This window comes from Diuraphis noxia, unplaced genomic scaffold, assembly GCF_037042655.1.
Source record: "Diuraphis noxia isolate RWA-SAM2 unplaced genomic scaffold, SU_Dnox_SAM2 contig0004, whole genome shotgun sequence".
NCBI classification, from domain to species: domain Eukaryota; kingdom Metazoa; phylum Arthropoda; class Insecta; order Hemiptera; family Aphididae; genus Diuraphis; species Diuraphis noxia.
The window spans coordinates 67,645,680-67,658,774 of record NW_028301714.1 but is presented as its reverse complement, the minus strand read 5'-3'; the positions used below and the strand labels follow the sequence as shown (position 1 = coordinate 67,658,774).

Below are 13,095 nucleotides of genomic sequence, written 5' to 3'. Positions count from 1 at the left end.
GGTATTATATAATATTTGTTGTCATGTACCAATAATGTTCATTTGTTCCCGTAACCCATATGTATGTATATAATAATTTATAGGATGATTCTTAAATTATTTTATTACCTAGTAAACATTCATGAAATCAAAAAACAACAATGGTTTTGAAATTAAAGTATATAATATTTGTATTTGATGATTAACATAAATGTGATTTCGTTTCACTTACTACGTTATATAATGATGGCGTTAAAACTCTCGCACTATGTATAGTTTAAGAATTTAAAATCTATTTGATTTCGAACCATTTTAACGCCATCATATAAACGCAGTAACTACGTCGGTATTATTCGTAAAAAAGTTGTCCAAATGTAGATGTACAAGAAAATATTCAAATTTACAATAAGTGGATACAGTATGTGAGTATGTCGTTTTTGTTTTGTTTACATCGCTGGACATTAGTTAAATAATTGTCGTAGTTAGGTCGTACAGATTTAGGTAAGTTTACTATATATAGGTATCGGTACCTAAATGTTTGTATGTCGGCAGTTACGCGGTGAACAGCAAAAACAGGCTTGCGTAATAATATCATACTAATTTGTTAAATAGTATACAATACATAATATCCCTATTTGGGTGGTTTTTAATTGTGTGAAATACCTACAATAACAAATCGTTTGGTGAGATTTAAGATTCAGATGGATACCTCGTGATCAATTATTCAGAATTCTGATGTTTGTGTATTGTTAGGGTGACTTTATGTATATAATGTATAATATCATAATATACTAAGTCGAGTAAGTCGCAGTTATAAAAATTTCTAATCAGGAAATATTTATTACAATATGAAAAAATCGACCAATTATAATACTACAACAGGTAAGACACGCAAAATGTATATTATTATTTGTATAATATAAGAAGTAGGTATATGTAGAAATAAGTATGTATATGCATTTTTATCATATCATATAGGTAGGTACGCTTTAAATTGATAAAAATGGCTCATGTGGAAATAATCTACTTACACATGTTAATGACCTTGCGACCCACTTTCTAACTAAGTTTTCATTTTTGCGTTCTATACACGGTCAGAAGGGGGAAACTGGGATCTAAGTGAAAGCCCAAAGTGAAATTACAAAGTCAGTAAATTAACATTGACATGTGTGTAGTTGAACTACCGAATTCTACATGACCGTATATGTAGAATGTTAACTATATATAGTTATTATTCTGTATATGATTATAATGCATTCATTAGTGAATATTTTAAAATGCGATTCCACCAAACATGCCCACTTCACTTTTTTTTTTTTTATTAAGAATAAACCCTCGGCGACATCGGCCATTGGGAACAATGGAATTCCGTTATTTACATCTAAAATTTACAGTATTTAAATTTGAATAAGTGTACATTCCACTTCACTTTTATATTTTAATAGTTTTTGATCTTTTTAATTTTAAGCATATTTATTTCAATTAAAAACCATTCTTTTTCTCACAAAGGTATTTATAGGTTGACTTTCAAAACATACCTATACTGTATATCAAATAGTGAATATAGTGAATATGCTTTCAAAGTGTACAATAACACTGTAGGTAATCATAATAAAATCATTGTGGTCGTTTTTTACCAATATTATAATATATATTATACACATATATGTGTATATACATTATACGTAAATTATAAAATTATGAGGTGCAAATCATCCGTGTGGTATAGATACATATTCTAAGTACATGTCAAATGTGTAAATTGTACCAACATGTCATTGTCAGGAGTGAAGATGTCCGTCATAAGTAGGTATATGTTTTCAAAATAGTTCTATTTTTGTAGTCGCTGTAAGTATATAGGTTGGAGTATAGGAATGTGGCTGAACATAAAATATAAATATCCATAACATAATTCGTGTGATTGATTATTACGGCTATTTTAGTTATTAGTTATTCTTATTACATATAATATAAATGCAACAATTTGAAGTCAAATATTTTAATTTAATTCTTGTGTATATGTCAAGTACTGAAGAATATATAGTCAACAGTCGTGTACTCGTATAGATGATTATTCCATATTACTATTATGTTTAAAGAGTTAACATGTGAATTGTTGTATTAAGAGTTAAATTGGTAAATAGTAGGTACTACGTACAGTAAGTATATGGTTTAAAATACTGATCGTGTTAAATGTCATGCAGTTGGTATAGGAGTAAATTATAATAATAGTAGGTATTAATAGTCTTAGTATAGTCGTACAATTTATAGTATATAATAATATAAAAGACAATACATTTATAAAGTCACGTATAACTGTATTTTAGGTAAAAAAATGTTGTGTTTATTTGTACTCATATACATGTAAACAAATTTCAGTAGGTATATTAAAAGTCATCAACACAAAAAGTTTAAAAAAATATACATATATTTATACAGTGTATAGTTAATGTATACAGTATCTAATATGTGTCTATGTAGTATGTATACAGTTACGTTAGTAGGTATATATATTGTTTGCTTATAAAATAAAAGTCCACGTGATTGATATTATAATATTTCGATGAGTATTGTCGATATACAAAATTATATTAAACACACGAAAAATTATGTATGTATATTATATACATAAAATCATAATACTTGATATTATAGTGTTGTATACAGTTTCATAGAAAAACAAGCCATTATTAGTGTATGGGTTAAGTGTATGTTTGCGTATGTCGTAGTAGTAAAGGTTTTTAAGTATATATATGAAATAAGTACAGTATACTGGCTTAAATAATGTTGAATGTATCACGTATTAATGTATTATGTAAATTTATAGTGCATTTAAAAACAATAAATTGAAATTTAGACCATGAGTTTTTTTTCAACAAAAAGTTAATTTGTTGGCCCTGCAGTTTCAAGAGTCCCACGTTGATGTTTTGTCAAACAACATTTTAGAAAAAACCCGGTGGGAAAAAAGTATAGGGATTGCAAAAAAATATTTTATCACAGCCATGTTTAAAAAAAAAAAAAATTTATCTACAAAATAATGCACTTTAGCAAGTACCCTAATAAGATACTCTATAGCTTATACGCGTTTTCGATATAAGTTATATATTTTTAAATAGTTATAGTAAAAATACGTTACATAATTTAAAATAATTATTTATTTTTATTTTTAAAATCGTAAATAATTGATTAACTTAAAATATTAATCGAATAAATAAGTTATGTACAATATAGTGGAATTAGCTATCGAAAATATCGTGGTTGTTGACTAATTTTTTTTGCACGAATAATATTGAACTGCGGTAGCTCATCATCATAATAACTATATAAATCGATGATAATCGATATAAAAGTGAAATGTTACATACCTTCATATGATGTCCATATTAAATACATCATATTATATATTTGTTACGAACAATAATTTATTAAGAATGTGTTTGTTTTTGAAAATAAATGAAAATTCCATTTGGTCCACGTAAGGTAGTGTACAGCAAAAGCGAGACTGTTGTGATTTCCAAGGCGATCAAAACTGTAAAACAAAATCAACATTAAACAGTAATTGAAAAATTCAAAAAAAAATTTGTTAAAACAACTATAAAAATAGCACACCGCGAGTCTGTGACCAGTATCAGCTGCAGTCATCGTTATATTATTATTATTTAGTTTAATTTGTATTTTTGTCCAATAACTGGTAATCATTGTAATTATTATAAATGATAATTAGGACGATAAACTAATCTTGCGAGTGAGCAGCCGCCATCGCCGCAGCGTCGATGAATTGTGAAGACTGAATGCGACGGCAAACCCACCCGCTGGTGTTTTATATATACATGCTAATTTCGTATACGCATTTTTTTCCTCATTATTTTCTTATTTGTTGTCTTTCGTTTTAACGAGTGATGACGGAAGAAAGCAGAGAAATCGTGAAACGTCAAATTTCACACCCATCAAAACTCGGAAGGAAGAGAGGAGTGAGAGAGGTAGAGGGAGAGAGAAGAAAGAAAATGAATGGATATACGATATACTATATTATTATTATTATTATTATATCACACAAGGTACATAAATGCGTAAACATTAATAAAAGCGCCTCTGATTTCACTATATGATAGTATGCGATATATGGTGCACACCTACCACGTGCGAAGCCAAAGGACTTTAAACAAATACTATACACACGCGCGCACTGCAGCATACCCACTATCAAAGATCACGCAAAATATGTTGACTGAGTGCCTCAAACATAATGTTGTAGGTAGATATTGTTGGTAGAGAAAGTCAATTGAACGCGGCTAAGATGAGAATCAAATACTTTATATACGTTTTCTACGTTATGCATATACTGCAGAAGCACTGTATATAACAATGAATGATAATGTGAATGTAAATATAGACGAGACATAGAATTCTATAGTCTACAAATTTTGACGGTTTAAAACGGTTTAACGTGTACGATATGATGCATCTATGCATATTATTAGTATTATGTTAACTGCGGTTAGGTACCTATACGAAATTGGTCAACTTAAAATGATTTACTAAAATTTAATGCACCAATCACGACCGGTCACTAAATCACGCTTAAGATACTTAGTGAACTATATTAAATTCACTTTTAATTCGTTAAATGTTTTTTGATATAACTCGCACATATTACCAAAAAAATCTCGCTGTGAGAATAGGAAAGTTCTAACTATACTACTAAATTAACGATTAAACTCCGACAATTGAAACACAAATTGAATGTAATTTGGTCGCCGACGTCAATATGATGATTATTGGCATATTAAACGTCAAAAGTGTGTCGATAATACTTGATATTTATGACAATAATTAAATGTCTACATAGAGTATAGTTATAAACTTATAAAATTATAACTTATAATTAGATCTGAGTTCTGAGTCTACGAGTATTAATAATAATAATGAGGACGTAAATGTCCTATTAGTATTTCTTTACGATTTACGTGCATATCCGTTTCGTATTCAATAATTTAATAATTGGTATAATTTATACACCCGATTACCTGAAGCATATATGTGGCTAATGCGCTAAAGAAAGCTTATAAGTCTCTCTCAGATAATTCCATACCCCTCCACAAGTAATTTCTTGATTTATGAGGAAATATAATTATTGTATAGGCATATTTTGTAGCATTGGAATTGTTTGTTATTTTAAACTATTTTTAGAGTCGATATATAGTATTTTTTTTTCTTCGGCCCATCAGCATAATATCCGGAAATAGATAAATTCTATGTGAGTATATTAAATAACAATTAAAAATTTAAGTTCAACCCAATTTTGAGTCTTGCTGTTTAAAAAGTATTGATGAAAATTTATTATTTTAATTTATCATTAATTGTATTTATTTTAAATGTGTTATATTGACATATTGTTAATTAATAGGTAAGTCAAACTAATCTATCCCTTTGGCAGTTTGGTCTGAAAGTCTATGATAACCTGCACGGATTCAACCATTTTATGTTATAATATGAAGTCTATAAGTATAATGTGATGTTTATAAAGCCATTTTGCTATTCGAATATTCTGTTTTGTGATAATTATGCTTTACACAATGGCTTCAGTTATATTATCAAGAGTCAAGACTCGTTTTTATATAACGTGAATATATTAATTTTATCACGCATATATCTGTCTATATATAGTCACCTGAACTTACTCTGAAAGGGTTTCAGGATTAGGGTATGAGCCGTGAGGGTGAGTTTAGAATTTCTAACAAAATTCAATAGTCGTATGCTATATAATATATAGGTAAACCTGCAAACGTGTGTGATGTACAGCCATATTATTCTCTATAGTCTATACTCACGTCACAGAAGACGAAAGAGAAACGACTTGAAAAAAAAGAAAGAAAAACGGTCAAGCAGCATTGCATCCTCGACGGATTATATCATAACATATAGGAGGTACCTATATATATTCAAGTACCTAAGTTACCGTGGGAATTTTATTTGTTTTTTTTTTAAACTTGCCCGGTAACGGCTACGAACTTTCTCTTACCACAACCGTGTTTACGTATAGGTTGGTAGGTGGTACGTTCGTATGTCTATATACCTATAGTATACACGCTCCAGTTGACAAATAAATAATAATAACCATCTATATACACTTTATGTACCGCAGCGCATTATAATGTACCCAGATGTGACTGCAACCGAACGGCAAACAGAACGTCGGCGGCGCCGCGCGCGATATGCGATCTCCCGAGGCGTGACATTCGCGAGATTTTTTTTTAATTGATATTTAAACGAGCCGTGAAAGTCGAAATCGTTAACCAGCGCGTGCGTTCAAATTGCTTTAACGGCGGCAGCAACGACGACGGGTGGCGGACGCACGCACGAAATATAAATGATCTAAAAATCATTTAACGGTGACATTATTATGTATATCGAAACTTTCTATTATGCGCGTGTATGCGTGTTATTTATACACACGGTCCACCATCATCCGGTTGTTCGGGATAATGTTACATCGTATATATATACACTACGACTGGCGACGAGTTTTCCGTATTGGATTTTCCCGTCAAAATATACGTATAGAGAAGGCGGTCATAATTATTACCTTTCACTCATTTTTCTGAATGATTTTTTCTTTTTCTCCGAACGACCGTTATTGACTTTAGTCAGTCAATATATTATATATTCAAATAAACGCGTATATTATGCATTTGTGTGTGTGTGTGTGTGTGTGTGTGTGTGTGTGGGTATGAGCGCGCGCGTATCTACATATATATGTAGTTAACATTAGGGTACTCGTCGTTGAGTTTTCGAAACCGAATATCATATTGTATTCCGTAAACAGATTTATGCTTCGTACACTCAAAATAATTACAGACTACGGTAATTCCTATTGTGTTACAATGTTGTTTAGAATTAACCAGAAAACAAATGTACATTTAATTGGTTTGAAAAAGTATTTTTTTCATCATTATGTTCTTATATAGTCGTTTTGGATTAAATACAGAGTGGATTTTTTTGTTTAATTTCATCGAATGTAGAAAAAGTCTATAATATTAATAGTAGACCCGAATACATGGCCAAGTGCGCACTGACAAAATGCGTCAATTTATTTTCTAATGACATATCAATAATCACGAACAATAAAATTGTGATCACAAAAATCTCAATATTGATAAATTCCTCAACTGACATTGACGATGACTTAAACAGTATAATGTAATTATGTAATAGTAATTTGGAATAAATTCGCTTCCTCGAAGCACACAATAGTACACGTGAATACGTGATCATCGCTATAGTACGAGTCATCGGAATTCACGAATGTACATAAAATGCCTATACAAAACGCCGTCTTAATATGTTATGGGAAACGAAAACCACGTAAGTATACATTCACGCAAGTATACCACAACAGGGACCGGTCGAAACCAAAAAATAGTAATAAGTATATGGTAGCAATAATATTTACCAGAGATTTTCCGCATATAAAAAAACATATTTCAATAAAATCATGACTGCATTATGGTGCTACGCGCGTACCATCTATTATAATATGGTTTTCTCAAAATAAATTTCGAAAATGTGCTAACGATATAGGTGCATGTAAAAAGCTATAAAATGTGTATACTTGCTCAAACAAATGATACTAGGAAAATGATAGGATTTTGTTTAATAGACAAATGAAAAATATCAAACCTTGTGCTCGTCCCGCCGCCGGAAACCGCGTCGCGGGCCTCTGTTGAGGGGCAGCCGTTGATGGAACCAAATCGGCGGCTGTGGCGGCGGACGATTCGCTGGTCGTCGACATTGTCGCTGTTGCTGTACCGCGACAAGGACGATGGTCATTGCGATTTTTTCCTGTGCAGCTTGTCGTTCTGCTTCATCGTCGATATGGCGTTCACCGAGCCGAACAATATTTTGGCAGTGACCTGGACGCGTCGGGGTTGGGCGGCTGGACTGTCACCGGCACCTCCGCCGCCGCCGGTCGACGAGGGACCGTAACCACCGCATGCTGCGTTCATGCATTTGGTGGGACCGTTGTTGTTCACGTCACCACCCGTCGATCGGGTCGGGGAACCGTCCGGCACCCTAGTCTTGGACGAACCTTTGGATATCTAAATATTCATAGACAACGAAAACGAAAAGAATCAGTAAACGTGGCTGCTATAATTTAAAATAATAAAATATACGTGTATCGTGCTGTAGACTAAAGCATTCAAAAATCTGAATGACACAAACCGGGTGGGAAGATCGACACCGGTAATCAATATTATACCTAATACTATTTTTGTGTTTGATAATAAACATGTGAAATAATAATAATAATAATGGTAGCACTCTCTATTATATCCCCTTCTTGTGTAAAACGGTCCTATAGATACACTCCTCGTCGAAACCGCGCAGAGAAAGGTGTACCAATATAATATAATTAATATATATTGTTATGAATGTATTTAAATCTTGGTCCCACGACTGAACCCAATAACCCATTAAAAAATGTTCCTTCCAAATGTTCTGAAATATAACTGTCTCCATCTCTACTGCGATTCCCCTCTGATGTATCACTATACTCACTAATCAAGCCCTACGCAATTAAAATAAAACCTGCGAACGAACTCACAAAACTAAATTATAATAAGAGTTTTCAAACGAAACTATTACATATTTCATATTAAATACTAAACAATTAATTCAAACTACGCCTTCGAAATTGCATCTCCGATATACTTGAGAATTAAAAAGAAACGGCAATTGTCACTATTAATATTCTGACAAAATAAACACAATATTTTATACCCTCTTATGTATACACTCTAGACTAGAAACTATGGATAACGATACACGCGGTCTTACCGATTTATAAAAGTAACAAATTCCTTTATTAAGCGATTCACATTTTGATATCAAATGATAACTTATTGCACATGTGTGTTTAGATAGTTTTTATTTTTCTGATGAAAAAAAAATATGCAGGTGAACCCTAACCCTATAGAACCCTACTAGAATTTTTTCCTGGCCCCTCCAAGAGCATCTTAGTCATGTAATCATGTTCAAGCCTTTGAGCGGACAAATCGGACAATTACTTGAATTGATTTTTATAGTCCTTACTGTATTGAAATTCGAGTTATATCGAGACTCGACTGTATTGTAATAATATAGGCATTGCACGCGAAACGCAGATGAACTCAACCCGCGATGTATGATAATTTAATCTCTGCACACGATTAAAAAAGGGTACTGTAGTTTTTGTTTTTTTTTTTCGGGCTCTCATCTCGGTCATGTGGGTGTATATGTATAGTTATAATATTAATATCATCATTATTATTATCGTCACGAACCTACGGGCGCGAATGTGCCGCGAACGAAAGCCGACCCGTTGGGTTTCGCTCAAATACGAAACACAGTGTTTTTGACCCCGCGCGACGGAGAAAGCCGTCATAACGCGTACCATAGGAATACTGTAGCGGTATACGGCACGATCAAACGCCCCTGCGGCGTTTAAAAATCTCGTCGTCCCGCACACGTGTACTATAGGCTTATAACGTCATCGTATATGTGTATGAGCGCTACAGTGTGCGTGTGCGTGTGCTTTTACGTATGCGTGCGCGTCTATTTGTACAGCGACGCGCGGGGACGGACCGGATGGAGCTGACGGTATACAAATAGTATATTATATTATGTTTAACGCCGCGCGATGTCATCCGAGACGCAAGTACGTTAACAATACTATTGTATACGAAAAATAATAATTTAGTTTTTTAATAATTAATTATTGATGCCGATGACGGCAACTCTGTTCACAGATATTATATTATTTTGGTCTAAAATAAAATTAAAGAAAATTTCCTCCTAAATGTACACGATTGGCCGTAGAAACTGTTTTATGGACGGTCAGATAATAAGTTCGAATCGAAATTCGAACGAGTAGTAACTATTTGACTCTAGGATACTATATATAGGTTTAGAACAGAATCTAATGAGAATTGAGAAGGGTATAATCTAATAAATTATGAGTGCTATATTGCTGGCTTGCAAATTATAATAGATATATATGTTATATATTATGTTTATTATGTATTCTGTACATACAAATATTATTACCTAAGTAATTATAATATCATAATGATATAATCGATCAATATTTTATAGTTTGTAAAAATTGACCAATTAGATATAATTTTTATAAATATGAGTATTATAGATTCCAAATTTGAATTACTCGAAAACTACTTGTGTGTCTTGTTCGATTTAAAAAATTTAGATTCATCGACATTTAAAAAAATCATACTCTTATAACAGTTTACAGTTAACTAAAAATGTTGGTTCTCGTTTGACAAAAATTAAAGTCTGAACACCTACATCCGCGTACTTCATAAATATACAAAACGTACACGATTGAAAATGTGGTCCTCGTACTTACGACTATTTTATTCGTATATTATACTTGCAAAAATTCAAAACGTCAGAAATTGAATAAATGCATTATTATTATAAAGGAAAAAAATAGAGTGAGCACGTTTAGACACAATTATTGTTTATACACAATATACATAAACCTAGGTATATAACTTCATTTATATGTATATATATATGACACCGCTAACGAAAATCACCCGACGCAAATCGTTCAGAGCATATATTATAATATATAATGTACACACAACCGACGAATAAGGTCATCGTCGAACGTTTCAAGCGCGTACGATGTTTTTAATTATGCTACCATGCCTATATTTTATGTTGTGTGGTTGTGGTATATATACTTAATATATTATAATCATATCATGATATCCAAATCATTTTTTTCTCCTCGGTTCTATATATTTTTATAATTTTATGATAAATTTATTATATATACATAGACGTATGTATTATGTCGACTGTTTCAATAAATTATATGATTATTATAAACGAGCGACAAGTTTTGTTCGCCGTTCATATCGTCGTCATCGTCGTCGACGTCCGAGTTGCTGCACGAATCGGGCCAAGGATGATGTTAAACACGAGTGTGCCTACCTGCCTACCTTCCTCTTGTGCAGCCTATATGATTTTCATCAGTTTTTAACGCGTAACCGTATATAATATAATAATAATAATAATGTACGGTTTATGTTTAATGTTTAAATAACCTTATCTGCGGATAAGTAGTTGTGTACATGAGTGACAATAATGCTTTCAATACTGACTACTACTGTTTAGTTATTTTATATATAAATATGAAAACTACACTTAGTTTCTCAGAATAATGCAATCGAAATTATTGTATCAAATAAACGTTTTCAAAACAAATATATTTAGGCGTACTCGTATACCGAGTTGCTGCACTGCCGTGCGCGCACAAGTGCTGCATACGAAATACCAAAACTGATAACAATAATAATACTTTTATATTATATATATATATATATATAATATATACAATGACATTATATGCAGAGCCTATATACGATGCGAAACCAGAGGACTTGACAATTTTAAGCCGAAATTAAATTATGAATTCAATTTTTGTCACGTATAATATATAGGTACTATTATATAACAGTGACCACAGATATATTAGAAAATAAAAAAAAACCAACTAATTCAAATACATTATGTATGGGAAGTATACAGAGAAACTTTCAGGTAATGAACTTTCATTTAACAAAACCGTTTTATTAAAATATGTTTTGGCTAATGAAATATTTTTTTGAGAACCAAACCAAATGATTAGAGAACCGTTATATATTTTATTTAATGAGTTTAATGAATATCACTATATAATATACGATTTTTTTACACGACGAGATATTAATTCGTAACTAGAAAATTTCAATGTTTATATTGTATTATAAGTCAGTGGCGTAATTTCGATTTCAATTTGTCAAAACTACAATTTTTCTGTGCAGCTCTGCAATCACGAATTGGTCCATTTTCCAGGTCAAACAGTTCGATAAGTGTGCCAAATTACAATAACATTTGCAGATGTTAAACACACAATTAATGTATATCTATAAATGTCAAATAAACCTCGTGCGAGGTCTAAATGACGCCAATGATTTTGAGACTCATTCTGCAAATACTTAATTTACAATAATATATAATATACATATTCTATAATACCTATATATTTTGTGCAATATGCTGATTTAGATTTTTACTCACCATATTTTTTACAGACGTGGACGCGTTGTGTGAATGAATTATCGGATCGGGCGATGTCAAACCGTTGTCATCGGTGATGAACCACGTCCAAATCTCACGCGGTTACGACGGCTGTTGCTAATACAGTGGTCCCCGGAGGCGTTGCTGTGCGCGCACTCGCGTCGAAAAACTGAAAATATACCGCCGCGAACGGTTGAAATTAACGTTTTCGGGCGTTACGTGACGGGTAACGCGGACGCAAAACGATGTTATTATGTATAGACGATTTTTATTGTGGACGTGACCCAGTTGTATACGCGTGACCCGCGCCCGTGTTGCTCCAGTCGTTTAGCTGATGTACCACGGTGTTCGTTTGTATTTTAAATAATGATAATTATAATTTTGTCTCTTTTATTCGATTCGGCGGCGACAGACAGACCTCTTTTTTATAACAATAAATATTAAATTATAGTAAAATTTATTATTTTATTATTATTATTGTCGACTTAGTGACGACGGTACAGTTGCGTGTTATGGTGGTCGACGACGGCAGCGGTGCAGGCGATCGGCCGTGTGGGCATGTCGCGCACGAGTACCGTGGTCTTATACGACGACGACTACGATCTAGAGTTCGAGGGCGGCGTCGAGCGATCGAGCGATCTATAGCAGCTGACCGGTGAGCGGTGCGCGCGCGCGTGTTTGTGCGTTAGCTGACGCGCGTGTAATGTGTGTAAGAGCGGTGGACGCGAACCACGAAAATAATAAAAAATAAAATCTTCTCGGCTCCGCTAACGGCGGCGGTGATAAAGAGTGGGACGACGACGACGAAGATGAGGTGAGCGAGTGAACGCATATTATATATATATATATATATATATATAGCACATATACCCGTAGAATAATAATATTTTATCGTGGACGGTGCGCGCGGCGGGCCGGAGGCGCCTACATAACGCACCGGGTGGGGGCGGGCGTCCAGCGCGGGGGCCGTCCGCTACCGAAATCGCG

The 13,095-nt window shown here is 33.0% G+C and overlaps 1 protein-coding gene across 2 annotated transcripts; it reads right to left on the bottom strand.

Moving 5' to 3' along the window:
- Positions 1 to 1,962: 1,962 nt before the first annotated feature.
- On the bottom strand, positions 1,963 to 12,836 carry LOC149056397 (uncharacterized). Of its 2 annotated transcripts, XR_016191306.1 has the most exons (3): positions 12,109 to 12,836; positions 7,660 to 8,078; positions 1,963 to 3,508 (listed from the first exon to the last, which is right to left on the bottom strand). XR_016191306.1 is itself a non-coding variant. In XM_089225158.1 (2 exons), the coding sequence occupies exons 1-2, from the start codon at positions 7,769 to 7,771 to the stop codon at positions 3,405 to 3,407; spliced, it is 216 nt and encodes a 71-aa protein (XP_089081284.1). In that variant the 5' UTR covers positions 7,772 to 7,809; the 3' UTR covers positions 1,963 to 3,404. The 2 variants fall into 2 exon arrangements, 1 of the variants encoding a protein (XP_089081284.1); XM_089225158.1 differs by lacking the exon at positions 12,109 to 12,836 and having other exon boundaries at positions 7,660 to 7,809.
- Positions 12,837 to 13,095: the final 259 nt, after the last annotated feature.